The sequence below is a fragment of the Dermacentor silvarum genome, chromosome 6 (assembly GCF_013339745.2).
Source record: "Dermacentor silvarum isolate Dsil-2018 chromosome 6, BIME_Dsil_1.4, whole genome shotgun sequence".
Taxonomy (NCBI): Eukaryota; Metazoa; Arthropoda; class Arachnida; order Ixodida; family Ixodidae; genus Dermacentor; species Dermacentor silvarum.
In genome coordinates, this window is record NC_051159.1 from 149,209,792 (window position 1) to 149,225,008 (window position 15,217).

The 15,217-nt window shown below is 45.5% G+C and overlaps 1 protein-coding gene across 2 annotated transcripts in view; it reads right to left on the reverse strand.

Annotated features, from left to right (window-relative positions):
• Positions 1-1,002: 1,002 nt before the first annotated feature.
• The window catches only part of LOC119456212 (condensin-2 complex subunit G2-like), a 91,437-nt gene continuing 77,222 nt past the window's right edge, over positions 1,003-15,217 (reverse strand). For both annotated transcript variants that reach the window (XM_037717847.2, XM_037717846.2), the window contains 2 exons: positions 10,470-10,569; positions 1,003-2,935 (listed from right to left, as the gene is read on the reverse strand). In XM_037717847.2, coding sequence (XP_037573775.1) covers positions 2,688-2,935; positions 10,470-10,569 — 348 coding nt within the window. In that variant the 3' untranslated portion in view covers positions 1,003-2,687. The remainder of the gene's footprint in view (positions 2,936-10,469; positions 10,570-15,217) is intronic.

Below are 15,217 nucleotides of genomic sequence, written 5' to 3' on the forward strand. Positions count from 1 at the left end.
TGTGCAGCGTTTGTTGAAGTGAACATTTGCAGGTGTGAGTGAGCAATCTCCTTTAGAGAAGTCAAATTTGTGCGAGTCATTTGTTTGTGGAAGGTGTGAACCCTGGTAGTGAAGTGGAAAGACTACTTTTCCTCTTTTTACCTATACGAACTTATGTCGCTGATCTCTACCAAAACAACCCTTTAGCATCTTACTGCTAGATCAGTTCTGTTTTATCCAAAAAGCTCCACATGTTTTGATGTTACTGTGGTGAAAAGAAGACTTTGCTGTGCTCTGCATCTAATATTGTACCTCCTTTAGTGTAAAGTTGTGTTCATGCGTGAAAGGATTCCCAATATTTCTGTGCAGTCCTCTCATTCAAGGTAGTGCTAGACTTTCAACTGCATTTCTTGCCGTATGGTCAAAAAAAAACGAACGTGCACTGCAACAGCAACATTTATGTCAGCATCAAAAGAATCGGTTTTCGCCATGTACTCCACAGGTAATATTTTCAACTATCTCTTCGGAGCTGGTAACAAGGGCATCATCCAAGGTCTGTTATTCCTGGCAGTAATAGGAGCCTGACTGCAAGATCCTATGTACCATGTAGTGCTCTTCTCCTTGGGGATCATTACTTGCATAGCAAAGTCCTCATTATGGAAACGTTGCAGCTTTGACATCTTTAATTTGTTAATTTTCTCTAAAATGGCAGATGGATGGAATTTTATTTAGTTATAGCAAGACCACGTTATATGTTTGTCAGACACTTCCTGTTCCATACATCGATGAGGTAGGCAACAGTCTTGGTTAAAGTTCAGGTTAATCGGATTTCATAAAAAGGTGTTTCATTTAACGGAAGTTTGTTAACATTGCACCTTTGGGCAACCAACCAAAGCAGATAGTACCATTGTTCAGTTTATCTGGCATTTCCGTTTATCTAGCATATCTAAGAGAGTTTTGTCGATCCAGAGTTCACTGTACTTAACGTGATGCCTACACTCAATGCTGTAAATGAACACACACTTGTTTCATAAATACCCAAGGTCATTTATTTACAGATAGAAACGCTTTAGATTGTATATACAATATTATTCCACACAACATGTTAACTACTATATTTACTCGATTGTAACAAGTTTTTTTTTTCTCATTATTTTCGTCGCTTAATGTTGGCCCTTGGATTACATTTGAATAAAAGCAACATTGACCAATTTAAAACAAATATTCCAAATCCCGCATTTTTAGTGCTACATTAGCAACCTATACATCTTGACCAGAGTCAAAACTTGTTCCGTGTCTGATCCAACGGCATTTTCACTGTGCTTGCAACTATACAGTGCTGCAGTACCCTGTGGATTTCATGCTTGGATGCATTTACGGAGTCACAGCACGTTCAGTATGACGCCAGCTTCAAGAAACTAGCAATTTGGATGGCCGAGGAGCAGGGACACTCTGCCGCAACTTGGCGGCTCAATGTCAACGAGTCCACAATTCGTGGATGCCCTCTTTAAATGGGAGGCCGATTGGAAGGGCTCTGTGGACCTCGTCATGGCCTGGTAAAGCCTCCCGAAGGAAATAGTTGTGTGGTTTTTTAAGAAGTGCTCAAGCTCGACAGCACAGAAGATAACTTGATTCTTGGGTGATCACTTTCGGTGATAGCTTTGCTTTCCAGAGACTTGGCCCGTCTCGACACAGAACCTCTCTAAGTATACAGCCGATAGTGCTCTTGGTACAGCGTCAGAAACACTATCGTGAACGTGTTTGGTGCTGAGTCATGCAAAATTTCGTGAAAGCGAAACTATTTACGAAAGTGATCGTTTGAAAATACCGCCCAAGGAAACTTTTGCCTTCTCCTCAGACGACACAATGATAAGTGTCTCATTTCCAAATTGCGATTTCTTGATTGATAAAGATACCATTTTTTTCCCATTCATCTCGCGTTACACTCATGGTTTTATTATTGTTTATTTTGCATGACTGGAAAGTCTTCCCTCTCATCACATTCAAGTAAATAAGGTAGCTTTGTATATAAAAATTTTGCAATAAAATTACAGTAAATGTGTAAACTTCTGATTGAAATGACTTGCAATGCAACAATGTACAAAATTTAAAACTGCTAAATTTACAATCTGAAACATTACAGTGCAAACCTACAAAGTCACCAACTCGCCATTGACATACCAACTCATAGTCATGTACCAACTTGGTATGTACAATGCAGCGCATCTGCTCCTCACAAGACTTAGCAAGGCACGGCTAAAATTATTGAAAGTGGTACTTCACACTTAAATACTGCTCTTTCCACTTTCTACGTTTTGTCAAACAACGTGAAGTACAGTCACTACGCTTCTAGTACGCTAGAAGAAACGCAAACACAGAACACAAGTGTTAATTTTCGACTTTTAATACTGAGCCTGTAAAAGTCAGTGCTTGTGTTTGCCTCAAGCTTTCTGCGTCCATGCTTTTTCTTGCGCACTAGAAGTTAAGTACTGGAATATACTAACTAGCCCGGTCTTGCAAGGATTGTCATCTTAGGTAAACTGTACATAAATGTGCAAGCTAAAATTTACAAAAATCTAAAGATATTTCTTTAAACGTATGTAGAGTCTAAAAATATACTTGTTTTAAATGGGTATATACAGATGCAAAAAGCACAGATTTAAAAGAATAAAAAAAATGAAGCAATGGAAGTCTGGCAATGTGGCGGGTCATTTGGAGACATCGTCATCTGATGCAACCATTGGTTCAGCACTGGCGGTTGCGTTTCTTTCGGAAATGCCCTTCGACCTTCTTCGTGAACGACGGCTGGAGCTTTTCTCGCAACGCTCCTCGCAGCTGCACTTTTCCAAGAGGGCAGTAATGGTGGACACCTGCTGTTCGTTTTCCACGAAGATCCTCATGAACTTCTTCATGACCGGAGGTATCAGGGCAATGTCCTCTTTCAGGGAGTCCACTTCTGAGTCGAAAAACAGAGGTACTGCCTTGTTTCACTTATTATTGACAACTGGTCAAACAGCAGTGAAAAGTCAATATAAAATAACCTGTGCAAGCTTCTAAAGGAGCACCATGCATATTATTTTTTTGCAAAAATTTGCCAACAGCTGTCACTAATAAAAAGTTGTCGCAGTTTCACCTGAAAGGCGAAGCATCAATTGCGATAGCAAACTTTTAGAGAGCTATACGGAGTAATGATATTAGCTTTATCAGCTGTATAAACTTGGACATGCAGCAGCATCGGCAACACGCAGAACTGTTCTCGACGCCATCGGCGTTTTGCCCGCGTTCGCTCAAAATGCGTGTGGCGTTCGTGACTGTTGCCGGAGCCTCTGATAAAATTAGCACTTGGTGCCGCAGCTAAACGTCGCCTCCCTTCCCTCCCCCTCCCCCACGGCCTCTCGCGCGTCGGAAGAAGGCGCGTTTGCTCTACATATAAGGTGATTGTAAAGGAGAAAAGAGACGCCTACTTCTGCAGCCCTTAAGCGAGCACGGCGCAGAACGCGCGTTTGTTCTCCGCCATGCGTTCACTCCCCGTGAAAGACGCGCCTCTCGCGCCCTTTCACTCGCACATACAGCGTTCGGCGCGCGGCGACGATTTCATCTCCAAATGACGTCATACGGAACCTCACGGCGACGGCAGAAATCTGCTTTTGAGTGTCCATATAATTGCTATCGCAATTATAGCAAAATGGACGAGTTGGTACTGTTTCATCTTTAAAAATGCACTTAAAGACTAGGGACACGATGAAGGGAGACAAGACACAGGCTACAACTGAATTCAGTTGTTGGTGCATGTGTACTGTCTCCCTTCATCTTGTCCCTAGTCTTTAAGCACCTTTTTAAAGATCGCTGTCGATATGTTCACACCCGCAACAATAAAACGATCATGCACATGGGCTAGACTGACAACCGTGGCAGAGTTCAGGTCTAGATGTGGCCTCCTCCGTGTCAGAGCAACTTGAAATGGCATATCGTGGACGTGCGTGTGCCTTTTGGCTTGGTTGGTCTGCAACCGGTAAGCCAATGTGCTACATCTCATGTAACCATCTTCTGTTTTCTTGTTTTTTTTGCGTGCCAAAACCAGTTCCGATTATGAGGCACGCCATAGCGACGTAGTGGAGGGCTCCGGATTAATTTTGACCACCTGGGGTTCTTTAACGTGCACTACAACGCAAGCACACAGGCGTTTTTGCATTTCGCCTCCATCGAAGCTGGGATTCGATCCCGCACCACAATTGCAAGGTTACCTATTAGTGACGATGGCATGTGCACACAACTTATTGTTCCTATGCAACATGCCGGCACAGCAAGCTGCCGCCGAACCATCATAAGCATGATGCTTGCAGCGCCAGCAAAGGGTCTCCTGCAGATTTTGAATTTCTTGCGCATAGACCTGATTACAAATTTTTGCCCCCTGATATCAGCTTATTTATATATGAAAGGTACCCTTGTATCGAATGTGACCTCGTAATAAACTTCTAGGATATTCAACTCTCATTACAAAAAGAAAAATTGATAGTCACTTTAGCTTACGCCAAAGAGGGAGAAAGTGAAAGCCTGCGCGCTCATTAAATTACTTGACTCATTAAATTACTTGACATTCTCATACGAATGCGTTGTTACTTATTGTTTTTTTCGACCAAAGATTGCGTGTTCGAGTGCCTCATTTAACTCTTTATTAATTACCTGCTGCTTAATTAACTTCACTTTAACGCCAACGGTGGTGGGTTCGACTCCCACTGAAGCTCGAGGGTTTGAGTGCCTGAATTAACTATCTTAATTAACACAGTGACGACGGTGACTCACGCACCATCAAAATTGTTGCGCGAGCGTTGCTTGACCCGGACATTATCACAAATGTTGCGCCAGTGTTTGCATATAGATAAGACACGATACCGGGTCAGTGTAGTAAGTAAATTACTACAGCGAGTCGTCATCGTGTACGATTTCGCTTCGATGCCATGGTTTTCGCTCAAGAACGTTGATCGTCGGCTGAACGATGAGACATAAGGCTTTCGCCTTAAAAAGGAAAAAAAAAAAAAAAAAAAAAGGCGAAAGCTTGCACTAGGCTGCGCAAAGCTCAAGACACAGCGAAGCTGGCCGAGTGATTGCGTCTCTTGGTTGTAGCTAGGTTATCTCTCTTTCTTTCTATTTCTCTCTATGTATTTCTCTCTCTCGCTTTTATTTTCTCTTTTTCTCTCCCAAAGGCAGTGTTGCAATCGTCAGTACCATATGGTTCCCATAAATGAACGTTATGCAAGCGTGGGTGTATAGCGCAGTGGTTACGATGCTCGCCTTCGGACCATGGGTACCCGGGTTCGAACCCTGCCTTGCAAAGCACGTTCATTTTGTTTTAATTTATTTATTTCTCTCGAGTGGCGAGCACAGATATGCCAGGATGACATCACGGCGCATGTGCAGTAGCCTGCAGCTGGCGGGAGCTCGGCCGAGCCGTGTCTGTGTGGCGTCGCCTGGTTACCATGGCTACGGCGCAGCAGTTTTGTGCCACACGCACAAATTATGGCTGGCTTAAACTGCAGAAGACGACGACGACAACGCTCGAGCCAATGCTGATGATGATAATTTCGTGGCACAGGCACAAGTTACGGCTGGCTTAAACTGCGGAAGACGACGACGACGCTCGAGCCAATGCTGCTGATGATAATTTCGTGGCAGACGCACAAATTACGGCTGGCTTAAACAGCTTTGCTGTTAAAAACATTATTGCCAGTAAGTCCAAAGTGCGCTAATTATTGTTCCACTCACACCCATGCATGCACATCACTTAAGTTGAGGAACTTTGAAAGCTGGTATGGAAGAATTGCAAACAGATGAGTCGTGTTTTCATATGGTATCAGTTATAATCCTGTCTTAAAAAAAAAAAAAAAAACATATTCCAGTTATATCTGTTTGATTTTTCACAAATGTATCTTTTTTTTTTTTCAGAAACTTAGTTGCAGAGCTTTCGAATTTTGCAACAAAAAAGGACAATGGTATGCTACACATTTGGAACTAGAACTATGCACAGTAGTACCTCATTTATAGGTTCTCGAAAAAAGAAAAAAGGAAACACGAGAAAAAAACTTAATAACCGCGAATGTTGGTGCCGGGAGATCATACTTAATGGGATCGTGTCAACGAGGTTGTACTGCAGATACTTATAACAAGTAGGGCAAAAAAATCTTACATTGCGCAACTGCCACTATGACATGCTTATTTGTTTACTAAACTCCCATTAGCTTGCAGAGATTCATTCTAGTTTTGAAGTTGTATGAGGCACTAGCACAAATGTTCACATATGCTCAGCAGTTTTTTAGAAGGCACAAAAATCGCGTTCTGAGAGAAATTCAAATAAAGCCATGTCTTAATTTATCAGAACATCCCAAGATTAGTCTTTCTCGTAGCCAACATTACTACAGTTAAACCTGCTTATAACGAACCTCCATATAACGAATTCCTGGATATAACGAAGTTTTTCTATTCCCCGCCATTACTCCATAGAAGCACATGTATTTGAGACCTCTACGTAACGAAGTGGCAGCAGGAGACCCCCTCGATATAACGAATTTCCCCCTCCGACAGCCTAGAGATTTCGCCCCAAATATTATCATTTTTGCGCGAGCGGCAACCGGAAGCACCTTGTCCGCCGTGACGGAATGCGAAGTGAGCGCACGTGTGCGAGGCGGGCCTGCATCCCTCGACCCAGCGATCTTGCCGCCGCGGGCATGACCTTTCCCCCTCCCTTCATTCAAACCTGATCCTGCCGCTTGCTGCAGGTGGCCTAGCCCGCCAAGCCGGCACTCTCTCCTTTTCCAGTTGATGTTGCCGACGCGCTGGCATACGCTGTGACACATCACACTCGATGACCGCGGACGCGCGCTGTCAAAGGCTGGCGGCGTGTGGAAGCGCCACTGGAGAAGCGAGCGAAGTGACCTTCGTGCTCTTGTCTATCGCTTCAACACAAACTGAGCGCCGAGAACACACAGCACGCACAAAGCTACGAGCCGCGGACACACCTACACTCCATGCCTACACTGCTAGACTCTGCCCCAACGCAGATCGCTGTCAAGATACGGCCCGCGCGACCGCGTGCCGCCACGCAGTACGCAGTTGATGCCAGAGTAAAGTATAACGCCGCCCCGCTATCCCTTCCCCCTCGCTCGCTCGCTGGTGCCTCGAGCGCAGCAGAAGAAGGCAGCTTCCTCCCTGCTTTCCTTAGATTAGACGCGGTCGTCAGCTCCCCTCGCACGTTTTCACTCGCACATACAGCATACGGCACGCGGCGACTACGTTATCGCCCTTGGAGTTTATACGGGATATCTATGAGCCAAAACAATTTTAGGGCCACAACGCGTCATAGACACCATCTTTATGTAACAAATACGGATCTCAAGGGCCATACTTTTTCTGGCGGAAGCCGAAAATACATCATAGTTGTCGCCCCCGGCACTTTAGGCGGCCAATGCCATCGTCAAGCCACTAAACCAAGCGACATGAAAAGTCAAAATGGCCGCTCGGGCCGGCGTGGGGTGGCAGTTCGCAACGTATGATGCGGGAATTAACGATCCCACAGATGCGACGCAACAGCGGGGTTACCAATGCATTGGGTTCTATGGGAGCTGTGCCGGGACCGCCCGAAAATGAACAGCTGGGAAAACGCAGCCCCCGGGAACGTAACAGCAGGGTTCTACTGTAACACTATACGACGCTACAACGCCATCGTGACGCTCGCTCTTTGTTTCCGATGCCTCGCGCTTGTGCGAAACAACACGCGTCCATGCATCCGGTACCTGGTGTGACATTCCAAGGATGAGTGCTTCGACGAAAACGGAAAACGGGTGCGCTTTACAATTGAGGGCGCGTTAGAATCGAGTAAATACGGTAAGCGTTTCTTTTTCGAATTTTCGTGCCGAACCTGCATATAATGAAATCCTCTTTATAACAAAGTTTTTCGAGAATTTGTCAATTTCGTTATATCCAGGTTTAACTGTATAGCCTTTCACTCTGTCTCTGTAATCCTTACTTTGCCGTTTTGCTTCGGCTTTCAGTTTGAAGTCACTTTCTTTACCTGCCGCAGATCCATAAATAGAGTGCACATGAAAACGCACAAAGGTACCGAAGTCAGTGACCCCCTGGTGTTTTAGCATGCTCACACTGTAGCAGTTGCCATAGAACTAGCGTTTTCATGTCAGTCTTTACGTTCTCATCAATACTGAAAGGCATGCAACAGGTCCTTGACAGACACGAGGTACTTTCCAAAAAGTGCATGTCACCATAAACAGGCAAAAGAGAAGCACACGAGCTAAAGAAACCTCCCTAAAGGATGAAGATGGAAAAAGAAAGCTGCAATGCCAAAACCATGATTTGTATCAAACACAAGGTATTATGGGATTAAAACTTCATATGAAATCGAGACTCAGTGACGGCGCATTCCGAATTCCTGGTCGACGCGAGAACAGAATTAAATACAGTGGAATCTCGATGATACGAATCTCACGGGGTCACGAAAAATATTCGTATTAGCCGAAATTCGTATCATCGAAACACAATTAAAACTAGCTAAATTAAAGAGTCGGAGGTGAACTCACTCAGGCACACGCACATAAAAAGCATTTACAGTATAGATTACTTATAACGTAACTGTTTATAGTGCAGAACAGGCACTATACGCCTGTTCGATACACCGAACACGCCGATCTATACGCCGGAACGCGGCATTTTCCGACTCCCGTTTACCCTCCCATAGAACTCCATGTATACGCATACCGCTTACAGTGCAGCCGCGTGAGACGAAATACCGGTTATAATGCGGCTCCCGCTGGAAAATCTCGCCGACAAGGGCGGTAGCGAGCACGCTTCTCAACGAGGTGCGCCCACCGACGGGAGAGGAGATCAACGAGGGCGATGCGGAGGAGGAGCATGAGACGTGGAGCACGAGTCCAAGGACGATAAAATCGTCGCCGCGCGCCGTATGTGCGAGTAAAAGCGCGCCTTTTGCGCCGGGGACGCGCGCTTTCACGCACGGAGAGCAAACGCGACTTCCGTCACGGCCGGGCGCGCCAGTGGAGCTCGGCACTGCTTCTGTCGCGCGAAGGGCCGGGGGGGGGGGGGGGGGGGGGGGGGCGACGCTGTGCTCTGGGGCACCAAATGCGTACCTTGCAGGGCGCAAGGCTAACTGGCGACGCAATCTCCCACGCGAAAGGAGCAAAGCGGGAAGGCAGCGCAGGAGGGAGAGAAGGAGGGGGGGGGAGGGGCTTCTACTCTGCCAACAAATGCGTTCTTGTACTTTGCGCCTGTGCCGGCCGTCAGGGTTGTCTCACGCACCGTATCTTGAAAGCGATCTCCACACGGCTCTGACCTTTGTATGCGCTGTGCTTACGCCGCTCAGTTTCCGTTGTAGCGATAGGCCGCACTTCCCCACGCCTGCGTCCGGAAAAGCGCAAAAGCAAGAAAGGCGCCACCGCGTCAAACTCTTCGCGCCCAGTCGTGGCCTCCGCGCTGTCCGGCGCCGCAGCCGCACCTCCGCACCAAAAGAGAAAAGGAGAAAGCGCGTGACTGCGCGCTGTCCTCTTTCGCGGCCGTCGGTGGGGCGGCGTTTATTCGTATCAACCGACGCGGGTTGAAAATCGATTCGTAACAACCGTTCTCTAGCACGTTACAAAGTAATGGGGCTCGGCCGGTACCACAGAAAAATTCGTATCATCCGGAAATTCGTATTAGCCGCGATCGTATCATCGAGATTCCACTGTAAGTATTTCAGATGTTGCACATACCCAACTGCTATCAGTTTCTGAAATCTAAAGTAGTGCGAATCAAAACAAAATCTCACACCACCTTAAAGGGTAGCTGAATCACTTTTCAAGAAAAGTGAGCTTTCAAAGAATTATTATAGTTTTTCTCCCCCTGAATATAAAAATCATAGTTTAACAGGTCAGAAGTCACTACTAGTTACCTTAATTTAGCAAAAACAGGCTCCAGCGTCTGCTAGAGACGCCGCGGGTCGTTTAACGGGCTGTGATGGCAAAGCCGATCGTGACGTCAAAAATAGGTATCGGCGAGGAGCGTGATTCGAATAGAGCTCTCACGTGACCCCTGTATTGACGTAATCCTCGCGCCCGGTCTTTCGCCGCTATGCTCGCCACGCGAAGGGGGCGGAGCTTCAACGAAAATCTAAACCGCGATTGCGGCGCTGCTACGCGCATAATCGAGAAAATAACTGCAGGACTTTAATTATACTGTGTCAGCCTTCCAAACCCCCGTAAGTCTTGAAATTCTAACACCTCTTCAGCTTCCCTTTAAACGATTTGCACTTTCTTGAAGTTACTCTCTGTCATCCCTGTACCTAGGGACAAGAATGGCAAAGCTGACGCTGTAACTCTCAAGAGGTGAATTAGTCTTATTTACCGATCGAAATCAAATTTTCTGCCAATTTTTATCATTCTAAAACCCGCGTCCACCCTTAAGTTCTCTACCCGAACAGGCAGCAAACTCACCTATTTCCTTGCACAGTGCCAAGAAGCTGAGCACTTTCTCGGCAAAGGGAAATGTAGCCCATTTCGCCATAAATACAGACCGAGCCACCTTCAGATAAATCTAAAAAAAGAAAGAAAGGAAGAAAACAAAAAACATTTATTGTACATGGTGCATTCTTCCCTTTCCCGCATTAAGCCAAAGTGCCAATAAGACACAGAACGAATCAATTGTACAAGCAATGTGCTCTCGATTTCACATAGGGGTGCACAGTAGTTTGACAACAAATTGAATATGGATCGAATTGTTGAAATACAGTTAAACCTTGCTATACTGAACTGCACTATAACGAAATTCTCAAGATAAGATAGTTCCCCAGCCCACACGCACTAAGGGAACTACATCAAATATTCTTGATCTGACATTTCTCAGTCATCACTTTCCACTTGAAAACATAAAGTTACAAATTCTGCAAGGCATATCGGACCACGAAATAACACATTGCACCGTCCACACAGAAACCCCTATTTATGTCGTTGAAAAGTGTAGTACGTTTTATGATTTTTCAAATGCTGATGGCGTCAGTATTATCGGTCATCTCAGTTCTGAATATGCTACCTTTCAAGAGCTTACTATGGACGTTTCCATAGATATAGACGCTTTGTGGAAAAAATACACAGACATTGTATTTTTCAGCCTTCAAAATTACGTGCCAATCAAGACGAAAAAAAGAAAAATAACAAATCCATGGAAACACGCGAAATAATCCAAGCTAAACGAAAAGTAAAACGGCTACGTAAAGCCCTCAAGCTAAAGCCTATGCACGTAAACAGACATACGCTTAACGCATCAATTACAAATATGAAATCAATAATTAAGGCAGCTAAGGAAACCTATTTTTCTAAAACTCTTCCTAACTTTTTGAAAAGCGCGCCACATAATTTTGGCACTACCTTAACCCTAAACACCATGACAGCCCCGCCGCTTCCAGTGATAATGGAAACTCCGCAAATTCCTTTAACAGTTATTTTCAGTCAGTATTTAACCTTGATGATGGAAAACTTCCGCACGTAGTATCAAGTGGCCGAACGCCTATCGAGCCGCTCACAATCACAGAACCAGGCCTGTTAAACCTTTTGTTAAATATTGACACGAAGAAAGCGATTGGACCCGATAATATACCTAATCTATTTCTTAAGAGATATGCTGAGTGGAATGCTAAATATCTATGCCACATCTTTAATAAATCATTAATAACGTGCTCACTTCCTGCCGAGTGGAAAACTGCTAAAATCATCCCCGTGCATAAATCTGGTAGCACATCAGAGGTATCTAATTTCAGGCCCATTTCCTTAACCTCGACCATATGCAAACTTCTCGAACACGCAGTACTTAAACACATAAACACATACCTAGAACAGGAATCTATCCTTTCTGCATATCAACACGGTTTCCGATGCGGTCTCTCAACAGTCACTCAGCTACTAGAACTAACACACGACATATCACAAAGTCTAGATAATAGAAGACAAACAGACTTAATTTTATTGGACTACTCCAAGGCTTTTGATCGTGTACCACACAAAAAACTAATTAGGAAGCTTCAGTGTACACTAGGAGAAAGCCCAATTGTTAAATGGATAGAAAACTATCTGACTGACTGTTCGCAGTTTGTCCATTATCATAACGAAGATTCCACTTTTGCACCTGTTACATCGGGAGTGCCCCAGGGCAGTGTATTGGGCCCTGTTTTATTTCTAATATACATAAACGATTTGCCTTCCAGATTACATGTTAACATCCGTCTATTCGCTGACGATTGTATTTTATACCGTGAAATTAATTCCGATGATGACCACCATATACTAAACAATGCCCTAGAATCTGTCTTCTCTTGGTGTCAGGAGTGGCAGATGATCTTAAATGCTAAAAAATCTAACACTTACCGTAACTAGAAAGAAACAAATATCTGATTTTATTTACGTTATTAACGACACACCTCTCACACGTGTATTTGAGCATAAATATTTAGGCATCACTTTAAAGCATGATCTTCGATGGGAAACCCACGTTAACAATGTAACTTCAAGTGCATTAAAGCGGCTTTTCTTTTCGAGAAGACGCCTTCGTCTCGCACCCCCAGATACGAAGCTGTTGGCCTACAAAATGCTTGTTAGACCAGTGCTAGAATACGCCAATATTGTTTGGTTCCCCTACACAAAGGAACTTATAGCAAAAATGGAGGGGGTGCAGAGGAAGGCAGTAAGGTTTATATATAATAAATACAAGGTAACGGATTCTCCGACTGAATTACTAAATAAAGCTGGGTTATTAACACTGCAAAGTCGGGCAAAACTAGCAAGACTAAAGTTTTTGTTTCAGTTAATCCATGGTGACATAAACATTGACACGTCTAGACTAATTTCATACAATCGTTCTAGATCAACACGTTACAGGCACTCTCAAACACTTAATGAATACACTTCCAACTCAAATTGCTTCAAATATTCATACTTCCCTCAAACCATAAGGGAATGGAACCAACTTAGTCCTTGCATTACTAACGCTTCATCTTTAGATATGATCAGAAAGGCATATAAGCAGGCGATGGGCCTGCCGATCAGTACGTCCACAGAACGCCTACTACGACTAGGCGTGCACAACACGGCCGAGGAGCTGATCGAGGCACATTTATCCAGCCAGCGAACAAGGTTGGCTGTTACGGAAGCGGGGAGGTCCATCCTCTTACGCCTGGGGCTATCTGCTCCTCTCAGCCATCCGCCGCCTCAGACTGTTAGCTTACCCCATGCCATCCGGAGCAACATCACCGTACCTCCTCTACCTCGCAACATGCACCCAGTGCACCACGCACAGCGAAGGGAGGCCCGGGCTCGGGCCATACACAAGCGATACGGGACTGTGCCCTCTACAGCCTACACGGATGCGGGGTCTTACCCCAGACGCGCAGACACAACAGCCACCGTAATCGTCAACAAAAAACATCGGAGCAGCATTTCGCTCACCGGATACAATCCCCTCCAAGCCGAGGAAGCGGCCATAGCCCTCGCGCTCGCCCAAACACAGGTTGAAGTCATAGTTACCGACTCCCAACAGGCGTGCCGCAACTTCGCTAGCGGAAGAATTCATGCCACTACGCTCAAGATAATTAATCAAAAGCCGCCAACCAGATCAGTCATAATCATCTGGGCGCCAGCTCATCACGGCATTCCTGGCAACGAGGTCGCCAACCACGTGGCTCGAGATTTGACCCACCGAGCCGACGCCGAAGAATCTGAACCGGAGCGTATGCACCCTCTAGTCTCATACCAAGACATCACACAACACTACAAGCTAACCCGCAGAACATATGCACCCCCACACAAGTCACTACCTAGAGAGCAGGAGCGATTCCTCCGAGCTCTACAGGTTAACACATTTCCCCACCCAACCAGAAACCACCTCATAGCCCCTACACAATTCTCTCCGCAATGCCGCTTCTGCGCAGAGCCCGGGTCCCTCAGGCACATAGTAGGGGGCTGCAGAGAGGCACCACTCAATCCTCCGAACCCCTACCACACCAACGAGCTTTGGGAGAGAGCCTTGGCCAGCTCCGACCTCGAAGATCAGCAACGGCTGATTGCGAGGGCCCAGGACGCGGCCCGAGCTCAAGGCATCCTGGAATGAGGACGCCTCTCCAAAGCTGCATTTATACATTAAAGATGTTTATTCTCTTTAGATATGTTCCTAACTATGGTGGAAATAGATGTACAGGCTGAGCAATTTCTGTAATTTTTTTTTTAACCTGTACCCGGATTTTGTGTTTCAATAACCTGATTGCATCATTGCACACGCTACCATTGCAATTGTCCTAATTTGCAGCCATGTTGTGATTTGTCGCATTGCTACTTGTCGCATTGTTACTCCTGATCTTCATGTAGTGATTACTTCAGCGTTCTGCATGGTACAAATGACTTGATTGTACTTCTTTCGAATTCATATGTATGCCCTCCCTGCTATGATCTCTTGTGAGATCGGCAGTATTGTTAAATAATAATAATAATAACGAAGTATTTAACTTTTTGTAACTTCTAGTCATAGAACAGCATGTATTCAGAAGCTCAATATAATGAAGTGCGTCTATAAACAATTTCAATGAAACGAAATTTTGCTGCTGCCGCAAAAGAATACCGAGACAATAAATGGAGGCTTCCGCAGATGAACATGGTCAAATGGTTGAATTAAAAGTGGCAAATGCACCTCTGTGCGACCAAGAGGGACCGCTGAAGCGGAGCAGCGTCATGTTCCGTGTAAAGTCCAAGTGCGATAACATCCTATCGCTCCCTGCACGCTGCTGTATGCTTTGGGTATGAGGGTGAGCTCAGAAGAATGGTGGCTTAACAAGCGCAGTCTTCCAGAGCAAGCAAGGGGAAAAGGGGGAGGTGAGAGCTCGCAGTAATGCGTTCAAGCAAGGGGAGGGAACAGGTTGCTGCGAGTCTCTTTATAGTGTGGATGTGTGCATACGCAGCCCGCGCACCATGTTTTAGAGGTAACCTGCCTCATGTGCAAAGAGTGGGCGAGCCGAGATAGCGTGGGATCATGTGCACTGTCTACCCGCGTGTTTAGTATTGGAAGTGTAATATCACGTTTTGGAGACAGACAAAGCATGTTCAGAAAGGCAGACAAAGCTTCATGCACTCCCCACTGCCAACGCTATTGATGATAGCGTTGCCCCACTGTGAGACACACCATCAGCCATGGGAGCGAAGTGAAC